This window comes from Lycium ferocissimum, chromosome 6 (genome assembly GCF_029784015.1).
Source record: "Lycium ferocissimum isolate CSIRO_LF1 chromosome 6, AGI_CSIRO_Lferr_CH_V1, whole genome shotgun sequence".
NCBI classification, from domain to species: domain Eukaryota; kingdom Viridiplantae; phylum Streptophyta; class Magnoliopsida; order Solanales; family Solanaceae; genus Lycium; species Lycium ferocissimum.
Genome location: NC_081347.1, coordinates 4,555,797 through 4,570,257, shown reverse-complemented (window position 1 = coordinate 4,570,257; position 14,461 = coordinate 4,555,797). Strand labels below are relative to the sequence as shown.

The 14,461-nt window shown below is 32.1% G+C and overlaps 1 protein-coding gene across 2 annotated transcripts; it reads right to left on the bottom strand.

Moving 5' to 3' along the window:
• Nucleotides 1-265: 265 nt before the first annotated feature.
• On the bottom strand, nucleotides 266-3,653 carry LOC132059006 (homeobox-leucine zipper protein ATHB-6-like). 2 transcript variants are annotated; one of them, XM_059451464.1, is made up of 3 exons: nucleotides 3,014-3,653; nucleotides 1,778-2,139; nucleotides 266-1,350 (listed from the first exon to the last, which is right to left on the bottom strand). In XM_059451464.1, the coding sequence occupies exons 1-3, from the start codon at nucleotides 3,075-3,077 to the stop codon at nucleotides 748-750; spliced, it is 1,029 nt and encodes a 342-aa protein (XP_059307447.1). In that variant the 5' UTR covers nucleotides 3,078-3,653; the 3' UTR covers nucleotides 266-747. The 2 variants fall into 2 exon arrangements, with proteins under 2 accessions (XP_059307447.1, XP_059307448.1); XM_059451465.1 differs by having other exon boundaries at nucleotides 3,496-3,637.
• Nucleotides 3,654-14,461: the final 10,808 nt, after the last annotated feature.

Genomic DNA, 14,461 nt, shown 5'->3' with positions numbered 1-14,461 from the left:
AAACTGTTACTATTAAAATCTTACAAAGAAAAATTGAGATTTTTTGAATATAGAAAAGAGGATAAAAGTGTGAAAGTGTATTTATTAGCAAGAGTTCAAGTAATATATATCGCTAACTTAAATAATTTGTGCATGGTCATGTTATCTTTTATCTATTATAGCGGATAACATCTTATTTTCAAAATTCTTAAAATACTTATCCGTAGATATTCTTCAATAACATGATGGATTGATGGTAAATGACAGTATAAAAGGCTAGCCTATATAAAACTTAAAACTCATTAATGAATTTTCATTTTCCCTTCATGCATGGAAAGAGCTATAATACCATTCAAATATAGAATGCATGGTTATACTTTTAGCAACTTTTATTTGCCATTACATGAAGTTTTTTCTCATCATCATTTTCTTGAACCCTTCTTCTCCCTTTTTTACTTAGTTTATTTCACCTTATCTCAACAGTAAAAAAGATCAGATCTTTGTGAAGACCTCAATTACTACCTAATCATCCCTGCAAAAGCCACAGCCTTTTACCCCAACCCACACATTTCCTTCTTCCTCACCCCTACCACCCCACCTGAACCACCCCCTCCCTACCCCCCCCCCCTCCAAACCCCAACTTGGGCAAAATCCAACTCAGCTTTTCTCTGATATTACCCATTAGGCCATTTTTTTTAAACCACTGTACAAAATTTGGCAATTTCCTTCCTTTATTCTTCTTCTGAAGTAGTGAAAAAAAGATGGAATTTAGGAGTCTTTAAAATTCCAATCCTCAGGGCAGTACCATTGAAGTGTGGGAGGTTGTTCATCTGAGAAAAGATCACTGCAAGACTCTTCACCATTGAAGAAATTATGCTCCTCCATCTTCACATTATACTGTGTTGTTGGCTGATAATAACAACAATTAGCAGCTTTCTGAGCATCTCCAAGAATTGATTTTGAACTTGATCCAGTGAATTGGAAGCAAAACTTCAATGAAGATGAGGATAAAGAAGATCCTACATTTCCATTTCCACCATCATTATTTGAAATCAAGAAAGCACCAGATGAAGAAATTGCAGCATTTGGACTACTATCTTCATTCAAGATTGCACTTGAGTCACTATCTGAGGATCCATCTTTGTTAAAATCACCAAAAATGGTGGATGCAACAGTACTATTAAAGTTGATATCAGCCTCATCATCATCATCATCATCTTCAAGAAGATTATTATTGTTGCTGTTGATGTCATCATTTGGCTTTTTGCTTTGTTCAATCACTTTGTTGTCATCACTTTCAGATTCCATAGCTTCCTCTTTCACTACTGCAACACCACCTCTGCTTTCTCCATTTGATTTCAGCTCATGAATCTAACATGTAACAAAAGACACAAAATCAGCACAAAAGCCTAAAAGATTCAATCATTAAACATTATGTAAACATCTAGTACTTCTATGCTATGTATTTAAGTTATTATAATCATAATTTGATCTCTGACTGTAGATTAGTTATAGCTTAACACAGAGATTTGTCTGTAGAGGTAAGTATGAGTTCGGATGAACCTAATAACTTTGACTCAAATCTCGTATATGTATCGACACCTAACCTAGTAAATGTGGTAAAACATCAAATTAGAATCCATAAAGTTCAAATTCTAAATAAGCATCTAATCTGTACTTATCTCATAAGTGACTTGATTGTTTAGAACTTAAACTTACTCTACTATAACTAATAACATGCCTTATATTGAATTATCATCTAAGCAAGAAGACAGTATCAAAATTATTTTATTATTACCTCTTTGATGAGAGCTTCATTGTCATGTTTGAGAGATTCATAGTTGTGTTTGAGGGAATCAAAATTAGCTTTAAGAATATTGTAATCTCTTTCAAGTTGCTTAGTCTTCCAACGAGCACGTCTGTTTTGGAACCAAACAGCAACTTGTCTAGGCTGTAAGCCAAGTTCTTGAGCTAATTTAACTTTCCTCTCAGGTTCAAGTTTGTTCTCAACTTCAAAATTCTTCTCTAAGGCTTTCACTTGTTCTACACTTAATCTCCTTTTCTTTTGGCCTGAAAATCCTTCTTCCACACACCCTTCTTCATCTAATCCTTCTAACATTGACTGAAAGTCCCTTGTTGAGTACACATGGTTTTGCTCATCTAAAACATCACAAAAAAATAAAAAAATTAAAGAACTATTCAAAGAACAAGAATTAGCGACGAATTATCAAAGAAATTTGTTAGCTACGAGCAATTTAACACGGATTAGCAAAGAAGTTTGTAGCTAATTCTAGTTTTTTTTTTTTTAGTGAAGAGAGCACATAATTGCCTTGAGGAAAGCTAAAAATGGAAAGAGAAGAACAGACAATGGTATAAACAGTGAAGCACAAAAATAAAAAACTTACTAAAACAGGAAAGAAAAAAAAAACCCTGTTCTTGATTTAATAAAAAGATTCAATTTTTTTATTGCTAAAACTAGGGATTGGAGCATGGAAAAAGGTTAAAGACAAGAAAACATGAAATGGGGATTTTTTTTATTTTTTTTTTGATCCATGGGAATAATATTGAAAAACACCATTAAAAGGGACAGAAGAAAAGTTCAAAACATTAATCATAGTAAAGAGTGAAGCATAAAAACTTACTAAAACAGGGAAGAAATGACGAAAGAAAAAAAACCTGGTCTTGATTTAATAAAAGAAGTCAATTTCAATATTTCCCACTAGTTTCTTTATAGCTAAAACTGTGGATTTGAGCATGGAAAAAGGTTAAAAACAAGAAAACATGAAATGGGGATTATTTTTATTTTTTTTTGTTTCTGTTTTGGGATCCATGGGAAGGAAAGTCCATGGTTGCTGGACTCTCCAAAAACATTGCCGGATTTTTTAAAAATACACTATTTTAGAGGATTCAACACGCATCGTGATATTTTTTAAGAGTCCGAGAACATTAGGAAACAACTATAAGTAAAATTGAAAGAACACCATTAAAAAGGAAAAGAAAAAAAGTTCAAAACTTAAAGCATTTTAACAAGTACCTGTAGTACTTGGACACATGGACATCAACGCACCCAAAGAATCAGAGCTACCAAGTCTTTTCATAATTGATTTGATGATCCAAATTTGTTTCTTTTTTTTTGGATCAAAGTTCACCTTTTAAAGGTTATGTTCTTGAATTCTTAAGCTTATTTACACAGAAACTGAGAAACAAAGCTGCAAAAAGGATGAGAATGAAGAAGCTTAATTTTGTGTTATTGTCCTTTTTTTCTTACTTATAAGAAGAAGACATGAGAACAGAAACTTTCACTACTAAAACCAACCAAAATGGAAGTGTTTTGAGTGAAAGTATTGATTTTGTGCAAACCCTTTTTTTCTCTAGTAACCAAACCTTCATTTTTATCCTTTTTATATACTTCCTCAACCGGACAACCCATCAAGAATGGCCAAAATATCAAGAATCTAAGAGAGGTTAGAAATTGAAAGACAAAATAGGCTAAGTTATAAACTCTTTCCCATTTACATCATTAACTAAAAATCAAATCTTGAAACACTCATTAATGTTTTAAGTCTAAAGATTGGGTCATCTACAAAAGGAAATTTTTTTGGGAGGAATAAGAAGAAAGAAATTTTTTGGGAGAGTTAAAAAATTCAGATCAGAAAAAACCAACTGACCATTTGCTTAACACTTTCTCTCACTTTAAATAAAACCAAAGTTGAGTCAGATGTAGGGTTAAAATCTGACTGGGGTTAGGTGCACTTGCAAATTTTTTTAGGGGCTAAATGAAATGAACTTCAAATTCAATCCAAATGCAATTTGGTTTGTAGTTCACTGGTGACTGGCTATACCTGTAAACTAGAACTTTTTAGGGGATATTCTTTTGGATTTAACATATATATGCATTGATATAAAATTTTATATTATAGTTACGAGATTTAATAAAGCAAAAAATATACTCCCTCCGTTTCTTTTAAATATTAAAAATAAATTTTTCACTCTTTTTGGTATTCTTTGGATTTAACATATATATGCATTGATATAAAATTTTATATTATAGTTACGAGATTTAATAAAGCAAAAAGTATATACTCCCTCCGTTTACTTTTACTTATCCAATATTCTAAAAATAAATTTTCACTTTTACTTGTCACTTTTAGCATATCAAGAGAAGACAATTAATTTTTTCCTGTTTTACGCATAATATTAATTACTCACTTCAAATTATTTTTCAAATCCAACAAAAATATGCATCAATTAATATGGGTACATTGATAAATTATGTAGTCCATTTATTATTTCTTAAACAACGTAAAAAGTCCAAAATGGACAAGTAAAAGTGAACAGAGGGAGTTTTGATTAACTATGGTTAGATGATAATTACATATGTTTAACACATATCATGTATTTATTAATAACTTATTATAAAGATTTTGTGCAGATAAATTTTTACCGTTTTGTCATTACCGCCAACAAATTTGGCGGGATACATGAAATCTCTCTAGACTTCTACCGTTAATCAAAAGTCTCGAATTCGAGTTCTAAAAAGAACAATTTTGGGTAAAAAAGTCATTTCCTTTTTATACGGCACAAATTTTGATTAATCAAAACAATAAATTCTGAAAATATGATCATAAAATAGTCATTTTCCAACAGAACCAATTAAGGATAATTTTTATCTCTTTAAGTAAATTATTTGGATAAGAATAAATTGAATCTTGACATAGCAGTATAAGCTATACACAGTGTGTGATAAGCAGAGCAAAGGAAGATCACGGCTTGGCTCGGCTGTAGCTGCGCTGAGCTGGCTAAAGATATTTGAAGCGTCAGCATATCGCCGATTAATTGAAAGGTAAATAATGACTTTGGTTACAAGGATAAAATACACTGTAATTTTATCCCCATTTTTTTTTTTTTAAATATTTATATTATAATTATAGTATCATTTTTAGATCATATTCAACGTGAGAATATAATTTTGAGATTACTAATTCTGGGTTAACACAACAAATAAATAAAGATGTTATTGTCCAAATTCACTTCTCCTAAAATTATATTTAAGAAAATTAAGGTTAAAATTGAAATAAAAACTTATCTAATGTCAAATCAAACATTTGCTTTATATTATATCTTGTATATTCGCATTTTAATCCGGTGAACCAAATATCTACTAGTAAAAATATATCCATACAAATATCTGATATCTCATTATTATTTAAAACTCCAGCATTATAGTCTCAATATTGTAATCTCAATACAATTCATTCGCAAGCCAAACGACTCCTTAAAGTCTTTTTTAGTTCCACGGAATGATACAAGTAACTGAGCTAACAAAGAATGAGAATAAATCAGTAATCCAATAAATCAGTTTGTGACTAATCCAAAACTAGACCCAAGTAAGATGCAGAAACTATACATTTATAAGCTTTCTTCATTTCAAGTAGTCTTTTTTCCCCTTCTTCTTAAATGGATAAATCTAAAGACAATTTTAGATTTGATACTATATATTCGCCTCCTAGCTTAAGATGTGTCTTCGAATTATTTATAATATCTTTAATGAGAAAAATAGAGGTAAAATATTAGTCCAAGAATCGGGTCACCTAAAATTCTATGGAGGAAGTATTTATTAACTTATAATTACTGGTAATAAAAAGTGTCTAAACTTTTCTCTTTCCATGCTATTAGTATTAGAATTGCTTCATTTTTATTTTCTTTTTTGGATTTTTCACTCTGCGTTCAGTATCTGTATTGTATTAGTGTCCTGACTAATTCGGGTTTACGCCATATAAGGTCTACTAAAGCAAGGGTTGCTCCCTAGTAGTCTTTTTTTCATACCGAGGTTCGAACTTGAGATCAAAATTAAGGACGGAAAAATCCTAATTATCCCATCACAATTGTTCCTAAAAAAGGCAACTATTATACAACAGATAGAGCAATGATAAATTTTTTATCTTCTGCAGTGATTTGTAATCCAATTCACAGACAGTTCCAAGAGTTTATGACCAGTCTCTTCTTGCACTGATGTGTGGAAAAAAGAGAGAAGAATATAATTTGTCTGTTTATCATACCTAAGTATGTGGATTTAACCTACTTGTAATTATAACATGATTGATTTTTTTTTTTAAAAAAACAATCTAATTTGGTTTCGCTGACAACCAAAAAGATGTGAAAGATGATTATTATTATCCAATTAAATGCCTGTCAAACATGCAGACACTAGAAAATAGGTAAACATTCTACAGAATTTGGGTCCATATCCTACGTGTTAAAAGAAAAATAAATTTATGTCTTGTATGACTCTTTTCCTCGTATATGCTTTTCTTTCATTTATTATTAGTTGTAATTTCACATAGTTTTTTCAATCAAGAATTTAACGTTTCTCTACAGTCTTCATATAATTTCTAATATTAGGATTATAATTAGGTGGGCCCTCCACAATAGTTGTGATCCACATCTTTAGTCAATTTTAACTCTTAATACAGGATCATTCGATTCAAATTAATTTTTTTATTATTAGGAAAGAAGTGAATTCTTATAGATCCATCTCCCGAGTGAATTGGACATAATAATTTTATCATCTAGCTTGAGCAGAAATAGAAAGAACCAAATGAATATAAATACTGATACACATTCACATATATATGATACAAGAAAGGCTCAATGTAAAAAGAATTTGACTGAGTTCATTTTTCTCTGAATTGTGTGCTTTTAGGCAAAGAAACTAGGATTTTGCATCTCGTGTCATGACAATACAAAACATCTGTAAGAATATGTACTGACTACGAACTATATCCATTCATCAGTTATGTTACATTTTTTTTGTTTTTGTTTTTTTTTTTGTTTTTTTGGGACATTGTCCTAATGTTATTTTGTTCTTAGTTTATAATTTAGTTAATGTGACGGTTGGAGGTGACTCAGAACACTTCCCAGTCACGATGGGCCTGCATCAGGGGTCCGCTCTTAGCTCGTTTTTATTTGCTTTGACGATGGAGCGCGCGCGCGCCACATTCGAGGAGAGGTGTGTGGTGCATGTTGTTTGGCGGATGACGTTGTGCTTATTGACGAGTCGCGGAGCGGTGTTAACGCGAGACTAGAGGTGTGGAGACAAACCACAGGTCGAAAGGTTTCGAGTTGAGCGGGGCCAAGACGGGCACTTAGAGTGCAAGTTCGGTGAGGTGATTCGGGTAGAGGACGAGGACGTGCGAGTTTGGATACTCGAGTCATCCCCGAAGAAAGAAAGTTTCAAGTACTTGGGATCGATCATCCAAGGGAATGGTGAGATTGATGACGATGTCACACATCGTATGGTAACTGGATGGATGAAATGGAAGCTCTCTTCGAGGGTGTTGTGCGATAAGAAGGTGCCGCTTATACTAAAGGGAAAGTTCTACAAAGTGGTAGTTAGACCGACTATGTTGTACGGGACGGAATCTTTGCCGCCGCTTAAGAAAGCTCATGCCCGGAAAATGAAGGTAGCGAGAGATGCGGATGCTGAGATGGATGTGCGGGCATACCAAGAGAGATAGGATTTGGAATGCAGTGATTCGGGACAAGGTGGGTTTGGCCCCAATGGTGGATAAGATGTGGGAAGGGATGTTGAGATGGTTCGGCCATGTGCAGCCAGAGGCGAATCCAGGATTTCAGGAGGATGAGTTCACCTTAAAAAAAAAAAAAAAAAAAAGCAAAAGTGCATTTAGTAGGGTTCAATCCCACAACCTTAAGAAATAAAACTCAACACTTAACATGTGTTTCACTCAGTATAGTTTAACCATGTGTTCCTTCAATTAATATTAAATAAATTTTAAGGATTATATACATAATATACGAGTTTAGTCGGGTGACCATGCGTTCACGTGACCCATATATTACACGTATTCGCCCCGTGTACGCGCGTGATGCGTTGATGCGCCGGTGAGGAGGTGTGAGAGGGCGCGGTGGTGGGCGAAGAGAGCGAGGGGTAGGCCAAAGAAGGCTCGGGGAGAGGTGATTCGGCGGATGTGCGGCTACGGCCTACCGGGACGTGACGGTGATAGGAGGGGATGTGGAGGTTGAGATCACGTAATGGCCGTGCGGGGCCGCGAGGGTTTCTTTTCTGCATTAGGAGTATTATTATCTTTGTTCACTCGTTTATTTTTTAGATCTCTCATATACCTTGTTTGTTTGTTTCTTTCTTTCTTTAACGCCATTTATCTTATTATATGTTGCTATTACTATTATTATTGTTGTCTTGTACCTTTCTTGGTAAGTCTATCTAAACCCAGCCTTCCTACCTCCCAGGATAGGGATAAAGTCTACGTACACTCTACCCTCCCTAGACCCTACCATGTGGGAATACACTAGGTATATTGTTGTTGTTGTTTCATTTATCGAGAACTATGTAACTACACAATGTCATTATCAAAGGCGGGGTGTAGTATTCTGATTATGAGTTCAACTGATCACAATATTTTTTGACACGTAGTATATGTATATGTGAAAAAAAAAAAAATCTGAACCCATTATTTTAAAATTATAATGAATTTGAGTACTGTAAAATCCTCATGACTAAACTCGAATCACTATCAGATCTAGAAAACTATAGATCCATAGCAATGAGATCTCATTTTCAAAACCCTCATTCAAAAAAGTCTTATTGATTAGTAGATGGGAGAAAAATTGGCATTTCTTTCGAGTTGTGACATCTAGGGGACATCCAAGTGGGAATTTAGCTGTAATATACTACTAGCTTCTCATCATATTATAAAAAAAATAAAACTAGCTAGGAGCCCACAATAGGCAACAAAAAGCAAGTCCAAGATGATTGAAAAATGAAATTAATCAATTGCCTTCTATATATATATTTTTTATTTTCCAATCCGTTCAGTATTCGATTAAATTTAAATTCACATTGCATTGGAAAGTCTCATATTAAGGGTAAAACGTGCATAACAAAGATAATTTTATACCCAGAGTTCGAACTCAAGACCTTTTATTAAAGATGAAGGAGGAGTTAATTACTACTCCACCAAGATTCTGGTTGGTAATTGTTTCTCTCTCTCTATATATATTGCTATGGCTATAATATGGCCATGGGGGATTGGAAAAAAGGAATTTTTCACTTTTATAATGCGGACAACACGTGTTAGTGTGTGTTAAATTTTCTCCCATTGTGTCAAAGAGAAACCCCACAAGAAAAAAGGGGAATTGATGAGTTGTGTGCATGTGAATCTACTTATATTTGTTCAAAAAAACATATAAAAGTTTCAAGAATAAAACAAAATATTTGAATGAGGCATTTGCTTGGTTTCAAGGAGGACATAAATTGCAAAGCAGAAGCTGTCCATATGGTCACATCATTGAAAAAAATACGAAAAATTCTTTAGATATAAAATTGTCATTTGATGTCGGATCCTCTGTTCACTAATTTCTTTATTGTCAATTATGTTCTCTCTTTGTATTTCATTGAAAAACTATGGTTAATCTTATCCCTCTTGTTATTCTCATCTTCTTGAGAGATAGTGATACGATCCCACAAGCTCGAATAGCACGGCGCATACTATGGAGGATATAGAGATATTAACCATATAGGGTTTTAGATTTTTTTCTCCTTTTGCGTATTTCAAATAACTTGATTAATTAGCTTAATCGAATTTTATATCTTTATTTTTGAAAGGTTCAATAGGCAAATATATAGCCGATAACATAAGTTATTCGATATAACATGACTTCAGTTGAAGTGCCAAAACCAGAGATTATTTATCTATTTCCCCTATAGAATGAAACAAAAGAAGAAAAAGAAACTCATTATTAGTGTGTTTTTCTCAAGCCATAATATTCAAAATCAACGCACAATAAATCCACCAAAAAAACACAACTTTTCCAGTTCACTGAATAAGGGGTATGGGAAGAGGAGGTTCTTCTTCTAGTTGATCAGAGATCAAAAAGTATGGGACATATTAATTAGTGTCTGACCCTGCACAAAAGTATGAGTATAAATACCCCCTAACATTTTTCTTATATATTCTTTTTATATGTACATCTTTCTATGATTTAATCATTATGTGCCATCAACAAGAACTTTGAAAAAGCATCTTAGCTTCTTGGTTTTGGAGAGATAACACCTCCACTATAAGAAAATCCATGCAAAGATAACTACAAGAAAATGATTGGTTCTCAAAATACTAGGCAACAGTAATTTAATACCAATTGTGATCATATCTTTTCAGTAAAAAAAAAAAAAAAAAAAAAACAGTTACGTTACTCGCTCGATTGCCACTGAAAGTATCGTTTCTACTTTCTTCGTCCGACTTGCATGTATTAAGCATATCCGCTAGCATTTATCCTGAGTCAGGATTGAACTCTCGATGAAATTCGTAGTTACTTATAGCTTTCTTATTTGTAAACAAAGCGGATTTGAAATTATATTGTCTTTCATTCCAACGCATAAATCATATTCATTGACCGTTAAGTGAAGTTAAAAAGAAGATAAATCAAGACTCAATAGTTCGCCTATTTGCTAATAAATTTGGGATGACGAAGGATTACCACCATTAATTTCTTGCATTCATGCTAAGTTTGAGGAATGGCCGTATCTCAAAGGATGTAATATAGATGCATGGCCTATCTTGACATTAGTATAAGAGGCTGATTTCATGACTCGAACCAATATATGATTAATAGATCATAGGAAGATAATTTTAACGTTACTTCAGTTGTCCTTCATTCCAACTTTGCAGTTGCCATATCGTTGCGATGCTTCGATAAATTCTCATGTAATCCTAACCATGTAAATAAAATTTTATAAAATCAGTGCAATTTTATTAACCTACAGTAAAGAAATTACTTATTTTTTTGGGGTCACTAATTGCACTTGTTATGTGTGTTACCTTTAAATTAACTTTAAAATGGCCTAAGAGTATTGTAACAGTAAATAAAAGTTAAACTCAATTTCTTAATATATTTAGAATCATAGAATGAGTTTCAATTAGTATTCAAATTACAAACTCGAAACTCCCAGTTTTTGTTCTAGTCCTAATGACTTGACTTGTACGTTATTGTAACGCTTAATGATAAAGATATATACAATTACACATTACATTGGAGTAGAAAATAGTGGATGGTGGCGTATTTGATGTAAAAAAATTATATCCTAATTTAATTAATTGAAACACCTTTTAATCATTCTATTTTCAAAGGCGGAACAGTTCTAGAAGGCCTCCAAGAGAATAGCAGTCGTCGATTTATACAATCAGCCAAAATTTTAAACTTGTTGATCATACTTTTCAACAAGTATAAAAAGTAACAACATTTAAAACATTTTTTCAATTAAAAGTTACTTTAGCCTTTTTCTCACACCCACGATAACATAGAAATGAATGTCATCTAATGGTCCAATATTCTTCCTTCCCCATGGGAATTTGCAAATCTTGAAATTAATTAAGACCACAATCTAATTAAATATTAATAACCTTTACCTATTAAATAAAAATGTGCCATGTTTAGTTTTTTACGATGTTTAGTTTTTTACGAGGAAGATATAGATAATTAACTGTGGACTCTAATTAATGCTTAAATATCAAATATTGTACCGTAAATACTGGCATAAATCTTGTGGGTTTTTGCTTCTTGATAAGCAACTGTGAGTATCTTATAATCATCATATCGGGACATGAGAAAGTACTAAATTAAGTGATTTACATGAACCACTGGTCATTTTCTTGGTTACAGTCTAAATTATTAATTATATATTCTAACATAATTAATATCAAGACAAACCTCATGATTAATCTTGCCTCCAAACACCTCATGTTGTATCTACATTGACTAAAATTGGTCCCCATTAATTTGGGATTACTATTAATACCATACATCTTGTGATTTATGTGCAGTTTGTCACATATTAATTAGGCAGATCTATTTGGGGTAGTTCAATAGATTTTCCTTCTTCTTTTTCCTACTGAATTAATATAATTTCTTTGTTTGCACGTTTATTAAAAGCACTGATGGATATCGTGCGGCGCAGAATCTAGGATTAGAGCGATCATCCCCCGAATCTTTGATAATGAACGCCAAGTGCGAAACCCAAATTTAAAAAGAAGAAGAAGAAGAAGATAGAATCAACATAACATCAATGTTTAGACTAAGAATTCATCAGCACTTCCTAATTTGCATTTGCCAATATCAAGCTGACGCTTGTATTTTAATAATTCTTTGGTTTTCCCTTGGATGTGGACACGTGGTTAACCATTTATATATTCTAGCGCACAAATACAACGTTTGGTGGTCGCTCTTTTACAATTAACTTTCGTCCAACACAATTAAGAACGTATGAAGACGGAGAATTACATTAGTAGGAGTATGAAAGGAACCACCCATTTATCCTGATCAGAATGATTGAAGAAAGAATAAGAATGACGACGGCGTCTTGTACTCCAGGGTCCAAATAACTTAATTTTCTCCCATAAACTATTTTGCGTTAATGAATTAGTCTGATCAGAAACTTACTAGCTAGAAGCAGTTTAATACATGAAAGTTGATCAAATTAACCTTGATATCTTATACAGCTAGTGTTGCATGAATCAAATGTATAGTATTGGAATGTTTATACATACAGTAGTTTTCCAGCAGACAGTGATAGATAGTTACCTTTTGAGTTTAATTTTCAAAAGTGAAAGTGACTGTCACACAAAAGAAAATAAAAGTAGCAATAAAATAAAAAACATATTTTTTCCCTCTACTTTAGAAAGTAGGAAAAGAGAGTGATCTTTTTGTTTTTGGGGGTAGCTGATATGGCCTGTGAGTAATTGTACAGAGAATAAGAAACTAGGATAAAAGGAAATGAGAAATAATATAAAATTTAAAAGTAACAAATGAGGGAAAAAGATTTTGATGAAAAAAGTGGGCTTTTCAGAGTGTAGACCCCTTAATGGTAGGCAACTTCGCTTTCAATGTTATCTTTTCTATTTTGTGAGTGCTGTCTAAAGGGGAAAAAAAAAACTTGGAAAAGTAAAAGGAAAAGTAGAAAACTGATGAGGGCTTTGGATTTCACTCCTTTCACTTTACAATTTTATTTTATTTTAAAAAAAAAATTCAAAATCTAAAGTAGTTACAGAATTACTAATAGTTAGGAGTGTTTTACATTGTGCGTTAAAAGTAGCACCACACTTTCAGTATTGTAAAATCAAAGTTATCATCCTCTTAGGTAAAATCAAGTTCGCCACAAAGATACTCAGCTCGTTAAGTTATTGAATAAGAGAATTCAATTAAAATTTCATTAGTACTTTAAGGGAAAACTACGTATATATACGTATGAAAATATTTACGAAACGCTTGTGTGATAGTTTTTTAAACTGTTCTACAATAACGATATATTCTGGCTTGTGGGATTTTTATATATTTGTCGTTTTTTTTTTCCAGAAAATATATATTTAAAAAAAATTATTTAAATTTTTTTTTAATATTTTTTAAAAAAAAATTATTTTGCTCAAAGGCTTAAAAAATTACCTCAAATTTTTGTGTATGAAAGCTGTATGAAAAATGTATGAAATGTGTATGTATGAGCATAATTTTTAATATAATTTTCATACACAACATTGTGAGCCAAAACTTTAAGCGTTGAATATTGTATGAAAGTTATTCTGATAATGTTGTAGTTGTATTAATTTTCCGGAAACCTAATATGAACATTATATACGAAAAATGTGAATGAAATTAAGTCTTGAGCGAAATATACGCATTTATACGAATTAAAAATGCGTAAAAATTTGAGTGTAATGTTTAAAAACGTGATCGAGATATCTGTGACTTTATACGTAAAATTTGAAAAACTTTTAAACGCTTAATAAGATATGCATATTTTATCAAAAATTTAAGCGATTATTTTAAGTCTTGAATGTTGTATCAAAGTTGTATACAATGTTTTTGTAGTTGTATTAATTTTACAGAAATTTAACATGAACTTTATACACAAAAATGTGAGCGAAATTTTAAGACGTGAGCGAGATACAAATTCCTAATGTTTCTCATACACATAATTTTGAGCGGATTTTAAAGCCTTGAATGAGATATACACATTTTAAATACATTTTAAATACGCTAAATTTTGAGCGAACTTTTTTAAGCGCCGAGATATACACATTTCTACAACTTTCATACATAAAATTTTGAGAAAAAAATATTTCTTAAACAAATATTTTTTTTTAAAATTTAAAAAGCATGTTTTGTATAGGGTTTGTAATGTTATGTTTTGTAAATATAAAACTATCGTCACGTTTCATAAATATATATATAGTTATCCCGTATTTTAAAGACGTGGTACTTAATGAGTTTTCTTATGGGTGAATTTCGAAGTGCCTTTAAGTCCAGTGTAGCAAAAGGATTCACTAATACTGGGCTTGGCAAAAAAGACAAAGACAGGTGTAAATGTACACATAGGGTGGGCTATAGTCCATATTGTATAACCTATCTTGATACAGCACGTCTGTGCCAGTAATTTTGCCCAGGCCAATAACCT

What these genes read in the sequence shown, in the direction of transcription:
- LOC132059006 (XM_059451464.1), bottom strand. Translation starts at nt 3,077, where the DNA reads ATGAAAAGACTTGGTAGCTCTGATTCTTTGGGTGCGTTGATGTCCATG. An exon ending in CATGTGTCCAAGTACTACAG is followed by an intron (nt 2,140 to 3,013) that starts GTACTTGTTAAA and finishes GTGATGTTTTAG; the next exon opens with ATGAGCAAAACCATGTGTAC. An exon ending in ATGAAGCTCTCATCAAAGAG is followed by an intron (nt 1,351 to 1,777) that starts GTAATAATAAAA and finishes GTTACATGTTAG; the next exon opens with ATTCATGAGCTGAAATCAAA.